This window comes from Hyperolius riggenbachi, chromosome 8 (genome assembly GCF_040937935.1).
Source record: "Hyperolius riggenbachi isolate aHypRig1 chromosome 8, aHypRig1.pri, whole genome shotgun sequence".
Lineage (NCBI taxonomy): Eukaryota > Metazoa > Chordata > Amphibia > Anura > Hyperoliidae > Hyperolius > Hyperolius riggenbachi.
The window spans coordinates 267,606,142-267,626,489 of record NC_090653.1 but is presented as its reverse complement, the minus strand read 5'-3'; the positions used below and the strand labels follow the sequence as shown (position 1 = coordinate 267,626,489).

The window sequence follows — 20,348 nt, the reverse complement described above, 5'->3', positions numbered from 1 at the left end:
GTGTGGTCTGGAAAAAAAATTGGCCCTCCATAACCGCAAAGTTGGACAGCACCGAACTACTTAATATTTTTATTTTGCGGCATTTGATTACTTGATGAATTATCATGAGGCGTGTAACTACTTAATTATTTTATCTAAAATGTATCTGGTACGACCCAATCTCAGTGAATAACACCGCTATTTTGTGTATTTTTAAGTCTGCCCATGTTCCAGTGCGTGGTGACACCCAATTATTTTTGCAGCGCGCCGCATGTGTACATCTCCCTGATGTGGACTGTCCTCAGAAGTGCTCACAATCTATTTCCTACCATAATCTAATGTCCTACCAAATTATGTGTGTATATATATATATATATATATATATATATATATATATATATATATATATATATATGTACACATAATTTGGTAGGACATTAGATTATGGTAGGGAATATATATATATATATACGTATGTGACCCCAAAATGGGGGGGGGGGCAGCGAGACCTAGGCTAAAGCTTTCCTGGTGGGCCCTAAGTGTCCCAGTCCGACCCTGCCCAAAGCTCATGGCTGCGCTCCCGTACCAGAACAAGCATGGTTGCATTGCGCCTGAGCAGTAGCATGGACCTGCTTGGGCTGCTATGGAAACAGCCGAGCCTGATCTAGTCTGTGCTACCGGGCAAGCTGTTGATAAGGGCTCGTCAAGAGGACACAGTGTTGGTACGACCCAGTGGAGGAAGACAGGGTTTCCCTCTATTGAGGTGAGTATTCATTTGCAGCACTTTTGTCGCTACAGGTACACTTTAAGTAGATCCTGTTGCCTAAAAAAGCATTTACACTCTACTACCAATCTATGACTTCTGTAACTGCTGAAACATCTAGGTGTACTTTTTGAATTCCTCTTTGAGTTGTGAACTGTTGAGTCCATGTGCATCAGTATACAGTAGTGATTTGTCAAGATCAGGGACAGGGATTACACTGTCAGCCTATTATCAGACATACTTGTATATGAACACATATTGTTCGGTGTAAGACTTCCGGCCTATAGAGGGACTAACAACAGCCAGGAACAGGTCTGCTGGCCTAGAAAGAGAAAAGAGAATGAATGATTAAACAGTTTGTCATCATCAGCAATCCTGAAGTCTGACCTCCTGACTGTCTCACCTGTTCAGGGCCTGCAGAAGTTTGGACACAGCGAGGCCCTTGGGGTCCTGCACTTCCTGGACCAGACAAATGTCACATCGCTGCACAATCTGCAAGACAAACCGCAGAAACTCCTTAACATTCGCTCTCTAACTGCCGCCTGTCTTTTCCAGCTCGAAAACACCTCACAATTGCCCCATGGACTCCTGGGTCTCCTAGAGTCAGACGTATGGGGCCTTCAGCCACATGAGAGGATGTCCCCGACTCCCCATGACTAAATCTCTCATGAAGATACACTGCTCATCAAGGGCGTAACTAAGACCCGCCGGGCCCCCCTGCAGAAATTTTGAGCGGGCACCCTACACCCCCCCTCCCCCCCGGACCCGCTCAGGGTCGTTTTGGGGGGCTAGAGGGGTCACAGCATGAGGGGAGTTGGAGGGGAGCATCAATAAGCTGGAGGGGAGCGCAGAGGGAAGAGCCCAAGGTGAGGGAGTGTGGCCATAGTTTCCCCTCATGCTGCAACCCCTCCAGACCCCCAAAACGGCCCTGAGCGCCCCCCCCCCCCCCCCCCCCCTGCAGGCGCATGGGCTGCAACCCCTATTGTTACACCCATTATGCTCATACAATTTCTGAATTGTTCTGCTGTCAGGCCTGTCCTCAGCCGTACAAGGGAACCCGAGGTGAGAAGGATGTGGAGGCTGTCATATTTATTTCCTTCCATGCAATGCAAGTTGCCTGGCTGTCCTGCTGATTCAACATCCTTAAAAGCATGCTGATCAGGAAACAGGAAATTTGGGCATCCACTTACAGTGGAGGTTTGGGCATGGCCAAAGCTCAAATTTCCCCTCTTTGCGGATATTTTCAATGGGCCCCTATGGCAGAAGCACAAAAATGTATGTTTTTTTGTGGCCTTTTTTCCATTTTTTGTTCCTTGTGGCGGGTTTTGCAGCAGCGGAGATAGTTAAGGTTAGCAGTAGGGGAGGAAGGGCTAAGGTTAACCGTAGTTGGGGGGTTTGTGGCAGTGTGGATGGTTAAAGGACTTACGAGCCCAAATTAAAAAAAAAAAGTTCTGTACCTGCATGATTTTTTAAAGCACGGAGGACGCCATCCGCTCCCTCTGTGCAGTTCCGCCGGGTCCCCGCTGCTTAATCCCCCCGTTCCCTGCCGGATCTCGACCCCACAGCCCGGGCCGGGCTCTTCTGCCTCCTCAAAAATGAATGGTGGAGGAGGCCGCGGCTACGCAGTCCGCACAGACGTGAGTGCGAACGCGCAGCTCTAGGGCCTCCCTCCCCGATCCACGCTACAGGCTATCTCCTGTAGCGTGGATCAGGGGGCACTAGAGCTGCGCAGCCACACTCGCGTGCGCGGATGGCGTCCTCCATGCTTTCAAAAATCAAGCAGGTACAGAACTTTTTTTTTTTAAATTTGGGCTTGTAACTCCTTGAAGGTTAGCCCTGTGGAGGAAGAATTAAGGTTAACCGTGGGTGGGGGGTTTGTGGCAGCGGGGACAGTTAAGGTTAGCTGTGGAACGTTAGGCAAATGATTTGTTGCCCATTTTGGCCTAAGAAAAGGAAAGGATGAAAAATAATCAGGTAGTCAGAGCGCCTCTGTAGGTCACAACCGGAACTGCAATATCGGCAGCCTGAGTAAAGGGACAGACTAACCAGCAAGCTCATGGTGACCCAGAACTCATTTTGAGTAAAGGGAGGCTGACAACTTCAAGAAACCTCTAAGGTCACACTGTATTTTCAGGGAAAACAATTATGAAAGACAATTTCAAGCAACAGAATTCTAGTATGTGTGTGCAGCTTAAAGCAAACCTGAAGGGGAAAAAAAACACGTATTTCAAAGAAAATACAAATGTTGGATTTCCACTTTAATTTTCAAAATCACTGATATTCATATTTAAAAATGAAAGCATTTGGTTTGCCAAAAGTGAAGCATTTAGCTTGCCATACTTCTATTTGCAAAATTCCAGTCACTCTTTGAAACATTTTTATCTGGGAGTGTAGACTCTGGCTCAAATTACTCTCAGACTTTTAGGCCTGCCCTGCCCCATCTTTCCGCCAGTGGCAGCGCCATCCCTAAATAAGGCCTGCGAGCCCATTCAGACTTGCAGTAATGCTGAGAGATAAATACCACTAAGCACCGCTTCTGGTCATGGCCATGCGCAAAGCCATGTAGCCTCATTTACAGCAATGAGTGGAGGACATGCATCCAAACTCATGGATGTTTATTGATGCAGGCCACCCAGGCAAAGGCATGGGGTGCCCTCTAATGTGCATGATGCAGCGTTGCACCCTCTGCATTAAAGACCACCTTCACCTCCGGACAAAAAAGGTCTGAATGGCAATACATATATGCAGTCTATGCACTGTGCACTATGCACTGTGTGCAGTTAGAGGAACATATAAAGTTTACATCTAGTGCATCATAGTAGATAGAACAGACTCACATTTATATTTGTAAGTAGAACTTCCTTCTTTCTCTTGAAGCTGAAGCCTCGCTAAAGCATTGTGCCCTCCTCTTCAGCCTGGTTAATTCCCCTGCCCCTCCCTCCCCTGCTCTCTGTCTGCCTGGATCAAATTACTTCTCTTTTCACAGTGTGTAGGAGAGAGAAGAGACAGGAAAACTGCTGCAGCCTGTCTTATGTCTATTTGTTATAATTCTTATTTCAGATGTCTGTCTGTCTGTCTGCCTAGATTAGATCACATGGACATGAAAGGTGGAGTTATGACATCAATCCCCCTGCATCCTTTGCACCTATGATTTGGAAAGATAAAAAAATCACTCGAGCCCAATTTCACTCGGGGGGCAGGGATTTCAAGACCATATGTGGAATACGGACCCTAGGGGTGAGAAAAAAATCACAATTTATCATGTGTGATTGTATATATCTTGGCAACTTTTTCAGTTTAAAGTAAACTGTAATTTATAATTTAGGTACTCTTTAACGAAATTCTGTTTCAGGCAGTTTTTAGTGCTCAGCACAGTGCATTCAGGATTTTGCAGTACCCCTGAGATGTCTTGTTGCTTTCTGGTGTCACATGTAGTGTATTTTTTGGCTGATTCAAACCCACTCATCATCGTGTGGGGGCATGTGTATGTGGGGAATGGAGGGAGGGCGATAACAGTTTGTTGGGCTTGGGGCACCAAGTGCGTCACAAATGGACCTACATCCTGCGCTGTAAAATGTAGCTACCTAACTGGATTTTTTTTTTCAGTCTGCACCAAACTATCCAGCACTGGGATGACCGTCTTCCAAACTATCCAAAACTATAATTTTCTTCCCTGATGTTAGGTTTCAAGATTTCTCTGTGAGTTCTGAGTCAGGATTTTGGGTTCACTGGCCTACTACAGGGGTGTAATTAGAGGGGAGCAGTCCCCGCAGACTTAGAGCTGAAAGGGGGCGCCAACTACTACTTCACTCTGATAAATGGGTCCATCCTACAGATCACTTATTTTTGTGGTTACACTTGTTATGGGTGTGAAAATCATGATGACCACACATATTTTCTGACCCTTGCAAGATGGGCCACCAAGCTGTGAGGCTCACAAAATTTTGCTAAGAGGGGACATGATTTATAGTTACGCCCCTGGGCCTACACACTTCCTACCTTGACCAATGCATCCATCACCTCATCATTGGCAGCTTTCTTCTCTCCAAAGTGCTGAGCATTGAAGGCGCAAACCTTGAAGGGCGACACGCAGGGCCACAAGAGCTGGAGCAGCAGGAGGTGGAGCCAGCTAGTCATCTCTCACACACACAGTGATTGATTAGTTCCTCATGGGTGGGTCCTGCAAGAATCCCAGAGAGAACACATGTTCATTAAAGTGGTATTTAGGTAATATTGTATGTATTTGTATTATTCAGCAGAAATTGCTATCCATAGCTAGACTAGAACTGTGTCATCTTCATCACTGGGTTTGGTATTAAAAAGGTAAATGGGTGAATTCTGCTTTGCAGATACTCATTTTTTGTGCTTGATGAAGCAGGACAATTTGTTTGAGTATTCTTTTTTTAAATAAAGGGATCTACTGCAAATGTGTGTGAACACTTCTGAGGTAAGTCCACCACTACCACTATCCCTGCAGTCACTGCCGCTACCTCAAGTTCGGGTTACACAGTATCTCCTGTGCAACTGCCACATTCACTACCGCTAACCAGATTTTGGCTATGCTATAGCATTGCACCAAAATTGCCTGTTCCGGCCTCCGTATTATTCTTACCTCTGGTTCCCTTTAGGCTGTTTTTATACCTGGCCAGTGCGTTTGTGGTGCGATGCTCCCCCCATGGATTTACAATGTACAAATCGTCATTCATATGACCCTGTGGAAGAGTGTGCCAACAGAGTAATATGCATAGCGCTGTCCCCCCCACACACACTTTGCCGCTTGTTGCTGCCCCTCGCCCAGTGACATACTCCCTGCTGGACAGGAAGTACATCACTGAGATTCCCAGGTTCCCTGTCGTATTTGCATAGTTCTGCATCGCTGCTGCCCACGTGTTTAAAAATGTATGTGTTGTCAATTGACTAACATTACTTCCACCACCACTGCATCGCTGCAGAAGTCCAACAATACACTTTCATTGCTGTTGCGTTACCCTGCGTGCAGAAAGAGTAACACACAGCCCCGAGCTGCCCATGAGGCGGGGTGAGGTGAGTTCCTCAGGCGGCAGAAGTGGGGGGGCGATGCCCGCCTGGCCGTGGGGGGGGGGGGGGTTGAGCTGGAGGGGGTAGCAGTCAGGAAGGAAGAGCAGCAGGCACAGCAGTGAGGAAGGGGTCAGACCCTCCAGCTATTTATTCTAAAATAGAGCCGGCAGCTCGCGGGGAAGAAATTACTCACTTCCTTGCGTTCCACAGATCGCCACGTTACTTCATGCAATTGACGCCCACTGAAGGGTAGGGGAGCATCCTCACAAGTTTGCCTCAGGCGGCAAAAGGTCTATAACCGGCCCTGGTAACACAACGCACTGAAACCGACAAAACAACAAAAGTTGTTTAGGTGATACTTTTAATGACTAACTGTATAAGATTTCTTTGCAAGCTTTTCAAAACTTTACGTTTCTTCTTCACGCATGTTTCAGAACTGGATCAGAACCATACCACGCCTCAAGAAGAAACTTAAAGTTTTGAAAGCTTGCAAAGACATCTTGTACAGTTAGTCATTAAAGGTATCACCTAAACAACGTTTGTTGTTATGTCTTTGCCCATGTGTAAAAGGGGCCTCAAAAAAAAAAAAAGAGAGAGAGAGGCAAAGAAGCATCAGAGTGAAAGAGTGATCAGAGTTATCCAGTAACATCAATCCTGTGACTTTATTCCCAGACTTTACCCTTCCTGGCAAGTCCAACCGTTCCCCACGCCAAGGTTTGCAGCACAAGTTTTTTTCCTCAGGAGTTGATTGTCACACAGCGGTGCACAAGCCTGTCACACTTGCATTGCCCCTGATCCGACAGACAATTGGGGGCCATGAAGGTTCTTTGAGACTTACGTGAGGTGAAATAATCCACAGTAACCCCGGTCAGACTCCCTCTGGGCCAGAACTGCTGTAGCTGAAGGAATGAGGGAACCCTTCATCTTCCTCAGTATAAGATAACGGTGTAAGCTGCACACGCCCATCCACTATCTCCCCGTGCAGCCGCTCACACCCAGTTCCAGGAGCTGACACTCCATCCCAGGCTCACTGTCATGTCTGCCGAGAGTGGGGCCCACATCATGCCTTACATCAAGCACTTTATTTCCGGAGGGATGGGGGGAGTGTGCCTGACGCTGGCCGGGCAGCCCCTCGACACCATCAAGGTGAGTGACCTTTCCGCTACTGTTCCCAGAAAGTACTGTAATCATCAGCTCCTCTATAAAGGGAAAAAACATGTGGTGGGACTGAAATGATTAATGAAATGAGAATGTTCTTTCTAACAAGGGACCTGCAAACCTGAAGCGAAAATAAACTTATTAAATAATGAATTGTATGTGTAGTACAGCTAAGAAGTAGAACATTAGTAGCAAAGAAAAAAGTCTTATGTTGTTTTCCGGTACAGGAAGAGCTAAACTTCAGTTTGCAAAAGAGCTTCTCTGAGCTCTTTGACCCACTGGGTGCAATACAGTCCTGTTTTCTGAAGCACTTAGACAGCTAAGAACCAGTGAGAGACAGCTTGGGATAAGGTTTTACTGCAGGAAAGTTCAAAGGGTCGTTATTTCTGCTCTCTGTTTTATGGCTTAAACGACAGAGTGTGGTTTCTAAATTGCAAATATGAGAGAATGATGCAAGGTTATTAAAAAAAAGAGCTTTATATCTGAAAATAAAAATATGGAATATTTTCTTTGCTACTAATGTTCTATTCATTATCCGTGTTTTTTGATTCAGGTTTGCTTTAAAGAGGAACTGTAGTGAAAAACATGAAATTAATTCAATTGCTATAAATAATCGAGTCAATGTCTGCCCATTGTAAAAACTTTCTGCAGAACATTTGTGTACTGAGAGTTCCAAAGCCAGTACAAAATATGCCTGGTTTCCCAGAGTGCTTGGGGGAGGGGAGTAGAAAAATCCGCATAGCTAATCAGCCCAGGCTAAACATCACATACAGCAATATGTGGATATAGGAAGAGTTTCTGATGTTGAACCCAACAAAATATGTCACTACAGCGCCTCTTTAGACCCCTTTTACACTAGCAGGTTAAACTTGCGTTACGTTACCCTATTTTACCGCAAGGGCCCCCCGAAAGCAATGAAAGCCTATGGAGACTTTCGCGCTTATTGCGGTCCCTTGTGGTGCACCAAAAGCATGCAATCCACTGCAAAGGCAACAGCTCGTTACCGCAAGCACCGCGGTCGCGGCCAGTCTGACGCAAGTGAAGTGCGCTATTTTCGTATCTCTCCAGCAGCCGCCGGAGAGATACGTAGAGGGCGCACTTCTCTTGCGCAAACTGGCCGCGACTGGAGGAAGTAACAGGACCCGATACAGAAGACTGAGGAGCGATCCGAGCGAACAGACAGACATGTGCGAAAGAAACTGCCAACCAGTGCTGTGCACGTTATGCAAACTGGAGCTGATGCACTGCTTAGATCACCCCAAACAGAGAGAACAATGCCCTTGGCTGAGTTGATCCACCACCACGGATCGATTGCTGGCGCATCGAGGGGGTGATGACTGCTGTACTCATGCTGGACCATACATGTCCAACCCCAGCCCATGGGCCAAATCTGGCCCTCAGAGCCATTAAATTTGGCCCCAAGTGGTTTCCCCATTTTGCATTAAAGAGAATCTGTATTGTTAAAATCGCACAAAAGTAAACATACCAGTGCGTTAGGGGACATCGCCTATTACCCTCTGTCACAATTTCGCCGCTCCCCGCCGCATTAAAAGTGGTTAAAAACAGTTTTAAAAAGTTTGTTTATAAACAAACAAAATGGCCACCAAAACAGGAAGTAGGTTGATGTACAGTATGTCCACACATAGAAAATACATCCATACACAAGCAGGCTGTATACAGCCTTCCTTTTGAATCTCAAGAGATCATTTGTGTGTTTCTTTCCCCCTGCATCTCTCATGCACTGAAGTTTCAGGCTGCTCTTTTCTTCCTGCAAACAGCTTTGCCCCTGTCTCTAATTCCTCACTATGTGAAAGCCCAGCCAGCTCAGAGGACGATTTATCCAGCTTGTAAAAGATAAGAGAGAAGAGAGAAGCTGCTCTAATCTAAATAACACACAGGCAGTGTGCAGAGAGGGGCCTGGAAGGGGGAGTTCATAGCAGAACCACAACACTGAAGAACTTGGCAGCCTTCCAGACACAGGCCTGACAAGTCTGACAAGAGAGAGATAAGTTGATTTATTACAGAGATGGTGATAGTAGAACGTGCTGCAGTAAGCCAGAACACATTAGAATAGCTTTTGGAACTTGTAGGATGATAAAAAACAGGATGCAATTTTTGTTACGGAGTCTCTTTAAGTTTGGCCCGCTCCAGTCCAACAGGGAAGCTACAGTATATTGGAGGTGAAGCCCTAGATCATCAGGGAAGTTGTATGTGGAAAGGGGGGGAAGCACTAAACACTTGTATAGGGGAGGGTGAAGGGCACTGTCTAGTGGGAACTGTATAGGGGAGGGTGGGGGCCACTACACACCAAGGAACTGTATAGGGGAGGGAGGGCCGCTAGACACCAGGGAACTGTATAGGGATTCGAGGGGGGCATCAGACACCAGGGAACTTAATAAGGGAGGAAGGTGGCCAGTAGACATTGAGGTTTGCCCGCGACTTAGTCCCAATTTTTAATTTCGGCCCACTTTGTATTTCAGTTTGACACCCCTGCACTAGATAGTCAGTCAAGGTGGCCCCAACAGCCGCCTCTGCCGAGAAACGTTTACATGTATAGGCAGCTTCTTACCAGTTTGAAGGAAATATTAAAGTGAACCTCCAGACTAAAAATCTACTCAGCAGCACTGAAAAGGCTTGGTGTTCCTTTAACACAGGGGTCTGCAACCTTTAAGACATAAAGAGCCACTTGGACCCGTTTCCGAAAAGAGAAAAAAACTGGGAGCCGCAAAACCATTATAAAACAAATCTAACACTGCATATATTGTTTCTTACCTTAATGCTATATACAGGATCAGATATGACCCCAATATGCACAAATTGTTAGCAGATATGACCCCAATATGCACAAATTGTTAGCAGATATGACCCTAATATGCACAAATCGTTAGCAGATTTGACCCCAATATGCACAATCCTTCAGCAGATCTGACCCCAATATGCACAATCCTTCAGCAGATCTGACCCCAATATGCACAATCCTTCAGCAGATATGAAAAGAAAAACCCATTTACTCACCTAGTCAGAAGACCTCCTGTCACGATCTCCTCCTGTCCCGACCTCCTTGTGGCGCGCAACTCCCACGATCCTCTTCCTTCCCGACGTCACGTCCTGCCTGCATTAAACTGCAGGGCTACGGGAAAATGGCCGCCCTAAGCCCCGCACTGCACCGGTCCGGCGGCCTCTCTGATAGGCTGCCGGCCAGCGGCTACACACGTCACACGCGCGCCGCAGCCACTGACACACACTACCTGAGCCGCGGCAAAGGTGAAAAAGAGCCGCATGCGGCTCTGGAGCCACGGGTTGCCTACCCCTGCTTTAACAGGTTCACAGCATCAGAACATTGTTTTTCATACGCAAGCCTAATTTTAAGCTGCTTAGAAGCTAAGCTCCACCCCATCAAAGAAAACTGCCCGGGCATTTTTCCCCTGATGCTGTGCAAAGCATGATGCGATTTCTGATGTTGTTGTTCTCGTTGCCTAGCAGCTGGGAGGGGTGATCAGCACACAGGACAGTTGGAACTGTTTCTCATGCTCCCTGTCTGTCACCTCCTTTCAACCAAAAAGATGGCTGCCCTCATGAAATCACAAACCTTTGCCGGTTCTTTTAAAACAGGGTGGGTAAGAGATTATCTTACCTATCTATTTTAATTAACATAACTAATGTATCTTAATGACAGTATGTTTGTTTAGGCTGAAGTTCACCTTTAAATAAATGTCTTATCTGGCCTGGTAGAAACTTTAAATTACATATTCATCGATAAGCTGAATGCCGGCCATCACTTTTCATCCAACTTACTGTATCTGTTCTTAAATATTTTGACATTTCTATAAAATGTCAGATTTAAAAGACAAATTAATTAGAAAATTGGAGAACTGCAGATAATTAATACAGAATGTTTAAAACACATATACCGGTCCGGTAATTGGGAACTGATAAATGCATGGATATAAGAGCAGATGTTATACGCCTGTAATATAGATATTACAGCATCAGCTAATGATGCGTAAGCTAAAAAAAATGTAACTGGATGACATATTAAAGGTTAGCTGGAGTGAAAGTGATATGGAGGTTGACAGATTTATTTCCTTTTAAACTATCCCAGTTGCTTGGCAACTCTGCTGATCTTTCATGCATCAGTAGTGTCTGAATCACACACGTGAAAGCGTGTGGCTAATCCAGTAACACTTCAGTCGGAAACATCTGATCTGCATGTTTCTTCTGGGTCTGCAGCTAAAATTGTTAGAAGCAGACAAGCCGCAGGATAGCCAGGCAACTTGCATTGTTTAGAAGGAAATAAATATGTCAGCCTCCATATCCCTCTTACTATAGGTTCCCTTTGATGCTAGGAACACACTAGGCAGAAAGAGCGTTTTTGCTGCTAATGAAAGTCTATGGGATGCATGTAAACACGCATATATGTACGTTTTTAACGTTATGTTTTTGATTTTTTTTCCATTGTCTGCCAGTTTGCCCCATACTGATATTGCTGGTCAGCACAGTTGGTAACCTATGACCCGGCCATACTATGCTGTTCATGCGTAGTATGTCCGCTTGGGCACCTTATGACTGTGCTCCCTGGCGACTCCATATGATGTGAGTGCGCATGCGTGATTGCAAGGCACCCAAGCGGAAATACTGTGCATGCGCAGCATAGCATGACCGGGTCGTAGGTTACCAACTGCGCCTACCAGCAATATCAGAACGGGGCAAATTGGCAGACAACGGAGGGTGAGGCCAGGGCACAGGAGGTGCAGTAAGCCTCTGCACAACTCCCAACAAACACACAGTAGGCGTCCTTTTTAAAATATATTTGGCACTAAGGTATCCTTTAAAGTACTCCTGTAACGTTATTTATTTAACCCGTTTAAAAAAAAAGCCGCAGCATAGTTCACCTACTCCTGGTTCCCATCACTGTCTTCTCCCCCCCCGTCAGCTCTTCTGTTCTGCCACCATGTCATCTTGTATCTGATGGCATTTTTGTGGCTATGGCACTGATCCGGAAGTACTTCCCCTCAGACTTAACTAATGCAGCCTGATTGGCTGAAGCCTCTTTCCCTCCTGTTTTCCCCTCCCACACCTCTGTTCCTCCATGATTGGCCAATATTTCTAATGCTGAGACAATGCACTTTCTATAGTGAAGGGCGGGCAAATCAGGCAGAGGAGAGTAAGGAAGGAAATGACATCAGGATTGACTTCAAAATAGCCACAGTACAAATGGGAAATGCTAAGAAGGATTGTCTCTTTTTTTACAGTAGAACAATCACCAAAATCAAAACGTGGACAGTGCAATACATATCTTATGTAAGTAGAGCAAGTATTTATCTACTTATATATGTGGTTTTTTTTTCTGAGATAGTATGGCCGACAGCTCCTCTTTAACCACTTGAGGACCACAGTGTTAAACCACTTTAAAGACCAGGCCATTTTTTACTTAATTAGTCAGTGCAGCTTTAAGGCCTCGCTGCAGGGCCGCACAACACAGCACACAAGTGATTCCTCCTCCAGCCCCCCTTTTCTCCCCTCCAACAGAGCTCCCTGTTGGTGGGGTCTGATTCCCCCCTCCAGTGTTTATTTTTTTATAAATATTATTATTATTGTTTTTATAATAAAAATTAGTATTTTATTTTTTTTTACACCCGGCCATCCCTCCCCCCGCCAGCCAATCACTGTGATCATCTGTCATAGGCTATGACAGCCTATGACAGCCGATCACGGCAGAGTGTCCCAGGGGGACAGCCGTGTCACACGGCTGTCCCCAGTAAAACGCTGCTGTAGATCGCAGCGCTGTACATGCTAATTAGAAGGCGGTTTCGCCATCTAACAGTCTCCAAGCTGGGAGACTGAAGGAGCTCTGCCTACCAAGCGTAGATGCGTGCACTTCCGTGCGCGCGATCTCCTGCAGAAGCCAGCCCCAGGACTTGACGCCAATTGGCATTACGCTGTCCTGGGGCTGCCGCTGCGGCCACGCCCGTTGGCGTGACGCAGTCTTCAGGAAGTTAAAGCGGATCCAAGTGAAAAACTAACTATAACAAGTAACTTGTCTATATATCTTATATAAAGTTTAGATAGTTTACACAGCAAATCTAGCTGCAAACAGCTTCAATAGTATATGATTATTTCTTCCTGTGATACAATGACAACAGCCATGTTCTGTTTGTCACATTACACACAGGCAAGCTGATCTGTATCTCTAGCCCTCAGCCTGTGAAAACTTCACTCCCCTCTCCTCCTCCCCTCTGCCTCTGAAATCTCTGGCTAGTAACCTCCTCCTCCTCCTGCCCATAAGCCCTTGCTACTAAGGCTCAGAGTGCCAAGGCACTCTGAAGAAGCTGTGGGCGAGGCTTGTTTAGTTTATAGGGAATTAGAGTATTAAAACAAAAAAAAAGTATTTGGCTTGAGGAATGCCCTATAAACTATATGAAAGGAACACAATTATGAAATGAGTAAAAGTTTATCTCGGATCCACTTTAAGAGAGCGTAAATGACTAATTTGACCTTTGTATAGCTGAGGCAATTTCCACCTCACAGCTAACAAAGATCTATAGCAGTCTTTCTCAACCAGGGTTCCCTGGGGAGTTCCTTAAGGACTCTGCAGGGGTTCCTTGGCATTTTCCGCCACAGTGGAGGAAGTATAATAGAGCACATTATAATAGGGGGTACTGTAAAAAGAAGCCTTCAATTTGGGTCAGAATAATAATGAGCACAGTATAATGAGTAGCAGTGTAATAGGGTGTAGTGCAATTAACAGCCTCACCTACTTTTAAAGGCCACGCCTCCAGAAAAATAAATGTAGGGGTTCCTTGAGATCCAAATGTTATTTGCAGGGTTCCTCCAGGGTAAAAGGGTTGAGAAAGGCTGCTCTATAGAGCCTCTCTGCAGCATGATAAAACACAGATGGGGGGTGCAGAGCAGATGTGAGACCTCCTTTCGTTCTATCTCCAGCCCTGGTTGTGATCTGGTTTCCTGTTGACTACACAACAATATTCTTATCTTGCAGCACATAGCCAGCCCCCCACAAGCCGTCCTGCCGCTAAATTACTGGCCACCTACTACGATAAAGCTGTATAATATCCATGCTTGTAGAAAAACGCCATAAAGATTCACCGAATAAGATACTGAACAGGAATAGTGTTTATAGTAAATACTTTCCCAAAAAGTGTTTCCAGTCCAAGGTTATCAGCTGCAAAAATAAGAGATTCCTCAAACATCCTAAAGTTACCTATTACTGTATGTTTCCTGTTCTTTACTGTTCCTTTCAGGTGAATCTGCAGATTCAGGCGCGGCCACAAGCGGGTGAAGCCCCTCGGTACAATAACACTGTGGACTGCTTCCGCAAGATCATCTCCCAACAGGTGACAGGAGTGCTGTAACTTGAGGTGTAAATCTTCTCCCAGCAGGTGTAAATATGGGTGCTGCCTGTGGCTGCCAAGGAGATGGGTGCTGCCTGTGGCTGCCAGGGAGATGGGTGCTGCCTGTGGCTGCCAGGGAGATGGGTGCTGCCTGTTTCTGCCAGGGAGATGGGTGCTGCCTGTGACTAGCAGGGAGCTGGGTGCTGCCTGTGACTACCAGGGTTTTGGTGCGCCATATCAATTGTTATGTATAGAGTGCTTGGGGGGAGGGGGGCATTGTAAAACTTGCATCGGGGCCCACAGCTCCTTAGCTAAGCCAGGAGATGGGTGCTGCCTGTGGCTGTCAGTGAGATGGGTGCTGCCTGTGGCTGTCAGTGAGATGGGTGCTGTCTGTGACTGCCAGGGAGATGGGTGCTGCCTGTGACTGCCAGGGAGATGGGTGCTGCCTGTGACTGCCTGGGAGATGGGTGCTGCCTGTGACTGCCAGGGAGATGGGTGCTGCCTGTGACTGCCAGTGAGATGGGTGCTGCCTGTGGCTGCTAGGGAGATGGGTGCTGCCTGTAACTTCCAGGGAGATGGGTGCTGCCTGTGACTGCCAGGGAGATGGGTGCTGCCTGTGGCTGTCAGTGAGATGGGTGCTGCCTGTGACTGCCAGGGAGATGGGTGCTGCTTGTGGCTGCCAGGGAGATGGGTGCTGCCTGTGGCTGTCAGTGAGATGGGTGCTGCCTGTGGCTGTCAGTGAGATGGGTGCTGCCTGTGACTGCCAGGGAAATGGGTGCTGCCTGTGGCTGCCAGTGAGATGGGTGCTGCCTGTGACTGCCAGGGAGATGGGTGCTGCCTGTGACTGCCAGGGAGATGGGTGCTGCCTGTGACTGCCAGGGAGATGGGTGCTGCCTGTGACTGCCAGTGAGATGGGTGCTGCCTGTGACTGCCAGGGAGATGGGTGCTGCCTGTGACTGCCAGGGAGATGGGTGCTGCCTGTGACTGCCAGGGAGATGGGTGCTGCCTGTGACTGCCAGTGAGATGGGTGCTGCCTGTGGCTGACAAGGAGAATATTGCTACCTGTGGCTGCCCTGTTGCTAATCCTCTGCCTCTAACAACTTTTAATTCATTGACCTAAAACAAGCTCTGTCCTGTCCTCAGTACACTCATTGCATGCTTTTCACAGCTGAGACTCGCCACAAAACAAACCAAAACATCAGCTGCTATCCAGCAAACTGGTGTTTATAAATAGAGAATGATGGCAGCTCCCATATTCCTCTCACTTCAGGTCTCCTTTAAGCAACACTTTCAGTTTCCAACCCCGTGAGGTTTAGGCAATCTCTCCGCAGACAGACAGCACAACACAGCAAATACATATTACAAATGTGTCTGAGCGCGCACTTCCCCTCGGTAAACAAAGCCCTCAGTATTATGGGAGGAGGGTCAGGAAGGCACAAGTGCAGTGACCATTAGCTTCCTGCTGGCCGTACATTACCTCAGTGCAGCTGCTGTCTCCTCACGTCGCAGTTCGCCCTCTGCCTGTTCATGTCCCGGGGGTGACTCACTGGCTTCTAGCACAGGAACACGCTCCGCCGCGTCCTGAAATGGGGCGACAGCCAGGAATGAGAGCCCAGCTGTGTGACGGTACTGTATCCACCACCAATCAGGAAGGAGATGGGATGTCACTACGTTTTTAAAACAGAACATCAGTTTCTAATAATCCACAATGCAGTCAGTGTTCGATTCAAGCTGCTTCCTCACACACACACACTGCAGGGCACAGGCTTGTGTTATGGCTCTACAGGCCTGTGTTGAGATGTGAGCGATCCCTGACCAGGGTAGGGCCCTAATTGAGCCGACCTTAGTAATTACTGTAACAGAAGCTATGACACCCAATTGGAGTTACAGTATAAGGCCACAGCTTTATTACAGTATCGACATTATACGTTAAATTAGCTATAAAACACTGAAATAAAAAAAGAGAAAACATATTACCATAATAACATATCTCCATTAAACAGATGGCGGGTCGCTGGAGCTGCAGGTCCCTTGACAATGTCCTTGTGTGCCAGCCACTTACATTATCACATTATATCACCACTCCTCACTCCATTATTGCATTATCCATTATTGCCATTATCATGTATATTTCATTATGGGATCCTCAATCGTCGCATTAATTGATTATGCCAGCTCAGTGGGAAATACTTCTCGATGTCCAAAGCTACGGCATTGTCATGGACCCGCCTTCAGCTGTGAGGAGGTCTGTAGGGATACAACAAGTTTGCATTGTTATGGGGTGTTTCCAACACCCGTCCTGCCACTTGCTACCGTCGAGCAAGAAGCAACGGGAGGGTGGGTGGGAGAAGTTTGCTGTATCCACACGATCACAAAAGGGGGCTGCTTGGCCAGCACCCTTGGTTTTATAGTAGCATGGCGCTGGCCAGGACACTCCACCTTTCCTTCACACCTGGCGACCCTATTGTTGCTGGACTGTCCGGCTCAGAGCCCACCCGGTCACGCCCCTTCTCGCACTAGCTGCGCCCAGCTCTCAGATTACTTTCTATACATTGCAAGGATTACCGCACTTATACTTTAAGAAAAACAAAACTTTCATTGAAAATGTGATGTACATATAATGTATTAGGCTCCCTGCACACTGCAAATCCTTTTTCCGATTCCGATTCCGTTTCCGATTCCGATTCCGTTTCCGATTTTCCTTGAATACATTCAACAGAAAAACGGATCAAAAAACGCAGCATGCAGTTAAGATTAAAAATCTGAATTGGAATCGGATGTAAAAACAGATTAAAGCGGAATCGGAATCTGAAATGCATGCAGTGTGCAAGAGGCCTTAGGACGGTTTCGGTGATCCTTGTAGTGACTTGGTACTCAAGAATACCTAGGTAAACATAAAGACCAAGAACCCAATGGCGTAGTATCGTTAATAAATACCCTCGAGATTTTAAAGAAAACCGGAGGTGGGTTTTACAAATCCTAATGCCCAGCCTCTGTTGCTATATTATCTACCTCCCGCGCTCTGCTGTGCCCCCCAAAGTAAACCACCGTGCTAGCGACACACAGCGTGTCGCGAGCACGCTGTTTACATGTATACTGTCATTCTCGCCGCTCCCCTGCCTCCTCTACGTCGCCGCTCCTCGCCCCCGTCCCTTCCCTCCAATCAGCGGAGCATGGCGGTTTACTATGGGGGGCACAGCAGAGCACAGGGGGGGGGGGGGGGGCTGGGGGGAGATAATACAGCAACAGAGCATGGGCATTATATGGAGACCCAGCCTCTGTATGCAATTAGGATTTGTAAAACCCACCTCGGGTTCTCTTTAAGCTCGCAAGGGCAAATACCTCCTCCTAGTGTTTCTCATACTGCTGTAATTTAACATATGCACATGTACCAACTTTAGCGATATCTCACACTACACATTAACTACGTTATGTATGTATTTGTATTTCTACTATTGAATGTCATGACTGTACAGTGTCTTAAATTTCTTCTGTATATTTGTTCCCCATTATTTGTTTTGTACTATGTACAGCATTACGGAAGATGTTGGCACTAAAAATCACTGGTTGAACTCGATGGACGTATGTCTTTTTTTAACCAAAATAACTATGTAACTATGATCTGCAAACTTGTCTTTCAAGCTGTTCAAGGATAACTGAAGCAAAAGGGATATGAAGGCTGCCATATTTATTTCCTGTACCAGTTGCCTGGCTGTCCTGCTGATCCTCTGCCCCTAATACTTTTAGCCATAGACCCTGAACAAGCATGCAGCAGATCAGGGGCTTGATTCACTAAAGCTTGCTAACACAGTTAGCACGCCTAAAAGTTTTGCACGTGCAAACTAGGTTGCTAAGTAGTTTGCACTGGCAAAGCGGTTACTGATCGCACTGTCCGCGTGCAAAGTACGCTTATCAGGCTATGTTGCACGCGGACGGTGCAACATTACGCGCACACCGCGCAGCGCTAAACTTTGTGCGTGCAAACTTTTGCGCACATATTAGCGCGTGCAAAGGCACTTTGCACGTTCTAAGGAGCTTTTCACTGGCGTGCTAACACTTAGCAAGCTTTAGTGAATCAAGCCCCAGGTGTTTCTGACATTATTGTCAGATTTGACAAGATTAGCTGCATGCTTGTTTCTGGTGTGATTCAGTCACAACTGCAGCCAAATAGATCAGCAGGGCTGCCAGGCAACTGGTATTGTTTAAAAGGAAATAAATATGGCAATGTCTTTATTTTTCTTACTTCATTTGTCCTTTAGGGCCCGTTTCCACTAGGGCGGTTTCGCCGGCGATTCGGCAGAGTTTCCCCGCACATCATTCGCACAGGGAAACTCTGCCATAGGGGATGACGGCACCGCGGCGGAACCGCTTGCGGGAGCGATTCGCCCGGAACCCCCCGCAGATTTCGCCACAGAGGCTGCGAATCCCATAGCCGTGCATGGCACGGCTCATGGGATTCGCCTGCGATCCCGCCCACCGGCTCAGTGCGGTGTGCGTCTGCGAGACGCACGCCGCACTAGTGGAGACGAGCAATTAAGGAACTACAAGTCCCACAATGCATTGCAGGAGACTGACAGCCACAGTCACGATTTATAAAAGCAAATGCATTGTGGGACTTGTAGTTCCTTAACAGCTAGAGAGCCAAGTTTGCAGATCACTGTGCTACATACAGTAAATAAAAAAAATAATAAATGCAAAGTTTTAAGTATATGCAGCTATACTAACAAGGATGGGTTTTAGATCCATATAAGCCAGCGGGAAATTTACCATCTCGCTCGGTTTTCCAGGTCCTGCCAGAAGCTGGATGGTCGCTCTCCTGGATTTGTAGTTTTCAGGGAAAATAACTATTACCTTCAAAGGAGGTTTATCTGGTTACTCGCAAGGATGGGATCGAAAAGTATAAAAATACCTCTCCGGATCAGAGATGCCCATATCCTACTCACTTTGCTGCAAGGCACTGTGTATTGACCTGAGGAAGCGGGATAGTACCCGTGACACGCGTTGTCTATTTTGTGTTTTGAATAAATACTTTTCCAGTACTACTGATGTTTTTGTCGTCAGGCGAGGTAAAAGATTACCTCTCCAGATTACCCTCTCATTCTTATTTCAACTGTTAAAAGTTTATATATATATTTTACACTTGGGTGCCTTCATCCTTATGAGTATACATATAATCATGTACTGTCTTTCCCCTTAAGACATCCCCTGAATATAAGACCTAGGTCAAATATCCCTTTTTCTCCAGAAATAAGGCATCCCCTGAATATAAGACCTACCCTCAGCCCACATGACATCCCAATCAGCCACATCCGTGATGACACATACCGCTTATAAGATACCCTTGTACAGTATCTACTGTAGTAACTATCTGCCGTCTTTGTGAGGTCACTACCGGTATCCATTCATGGAGTCTGCATGCATTGCTTTCACGCTGAGCCGCTCATTGAGTCCTGCCGCCCTGAGTTTACACAAACTGTTTCTAATTGCATCAAGCAGTCTGGGAGGCAGGATCATGCTCAGTTTTTGGGCCAATCACTGAACTCGCTGCTACTCAGCGAGTGCAGTGATTGGCCCAATTATGGAGCCACAATCCTGCCTCCCAGACTGCTTGAACCAGTTAGAGGGTATCAGTAGCTTAAACTGATAAACACTACTGCGGCTTCACACAGGCGGTCAGCATGGGGACACCGTGCAGTGCCATTCAGGTACTTGTTATGTCATCCTTGCACACAGCAGGTTTATCAACTGTGTGCAGGGATGACATGACAGGTGCCTGATTGGCACTGTACCATATAAGACAACCCCTGAAAATAAGCCCTAGCACACTTTTTGGAGCAGAAATTAATATGACAGTTTCTTATTTTCGGGGAAACACGGGTATTAGTGCTACACAAGCCATGGTATAATAAAGCAAACCTGGTAGAATCTAAAGTGAAAAATGTAGATACTTACCTCGATAGAAGGAAACCTGTGGATTCTACAGAGGCTTGCTTCGTCACCCTCTGTGTCTCTGTTTCAGCACTGGACCCCCGAAGTTCAACGGAGCTCGTCGGCATTGCGCA

At 46.7% G+C, this 20,348-nt stretch overlaps 2 protein-coding genes across 4 annotated transcripts in view; one reads left to right on the top strand and one right to left on the bottom strand.

Annotated features, from left to right (window-relative positions):
* The window catches only part of LOC137527851 (deoxyribonuclease-1-like 1), a 96,498-nt gene that overhangs the window by 31,024 nt on the left and 45,126 nt on the right, over positions 1-20,348 (bottom strand). Inside the window, exons 1-4 of one of the 3 annotated variants that reach the window (XM_068248817.1) lie at positions 15,764-15,904; positions 4,742-4,922; positions 1,146-1,234; positions 984-1,064 (exon numbers count right to left, since the gene is read on the bottom strand). In XM_068248817.1, coding sequence (XP_068104918.1) covers positions 984-1,064; positions 1,146-1,234; positions 4,742-4,879 — 308 coding nt within the window. In that variant the 5' untranslated portion in view covers positions 4,880-4,922; positions 15,764-15,904. Of the gene's footprint in view, positions 1-983; positions 1,065-1,145; positions 1,235-4,741; positions 4,923-6,617; positions 6,799-15,763; positions 15,905-20,348 lie in introns of those variants that run through there. The other 2 variants (XM_068248819.1, XM_068248818.1) reach the window with 2 other exon arrangements.
* Positions 6,513-20,348, top strand: part of LOC137527852 (mitochondrial carnitine/acylcarnitine carrier protein-like) — a 40,626-nt gene continuing 26,790 nt past the window's right edge. The window contains exons 1-2 of the mRNA XM_068248820.1: positions 6,513-6,925; positions 14,197-14,289. Of these exons, the coding sequence (XP_068104921.1) occupies positions 6,815-6,925; positions 14,197-14,289 (204 nt within the window). The 5' untranslated portion in view covers positions 6,513-6,814. The remainder of the gene's footprint in view (positions 6,926-14,196; positions 14,290-20,348) is intronic.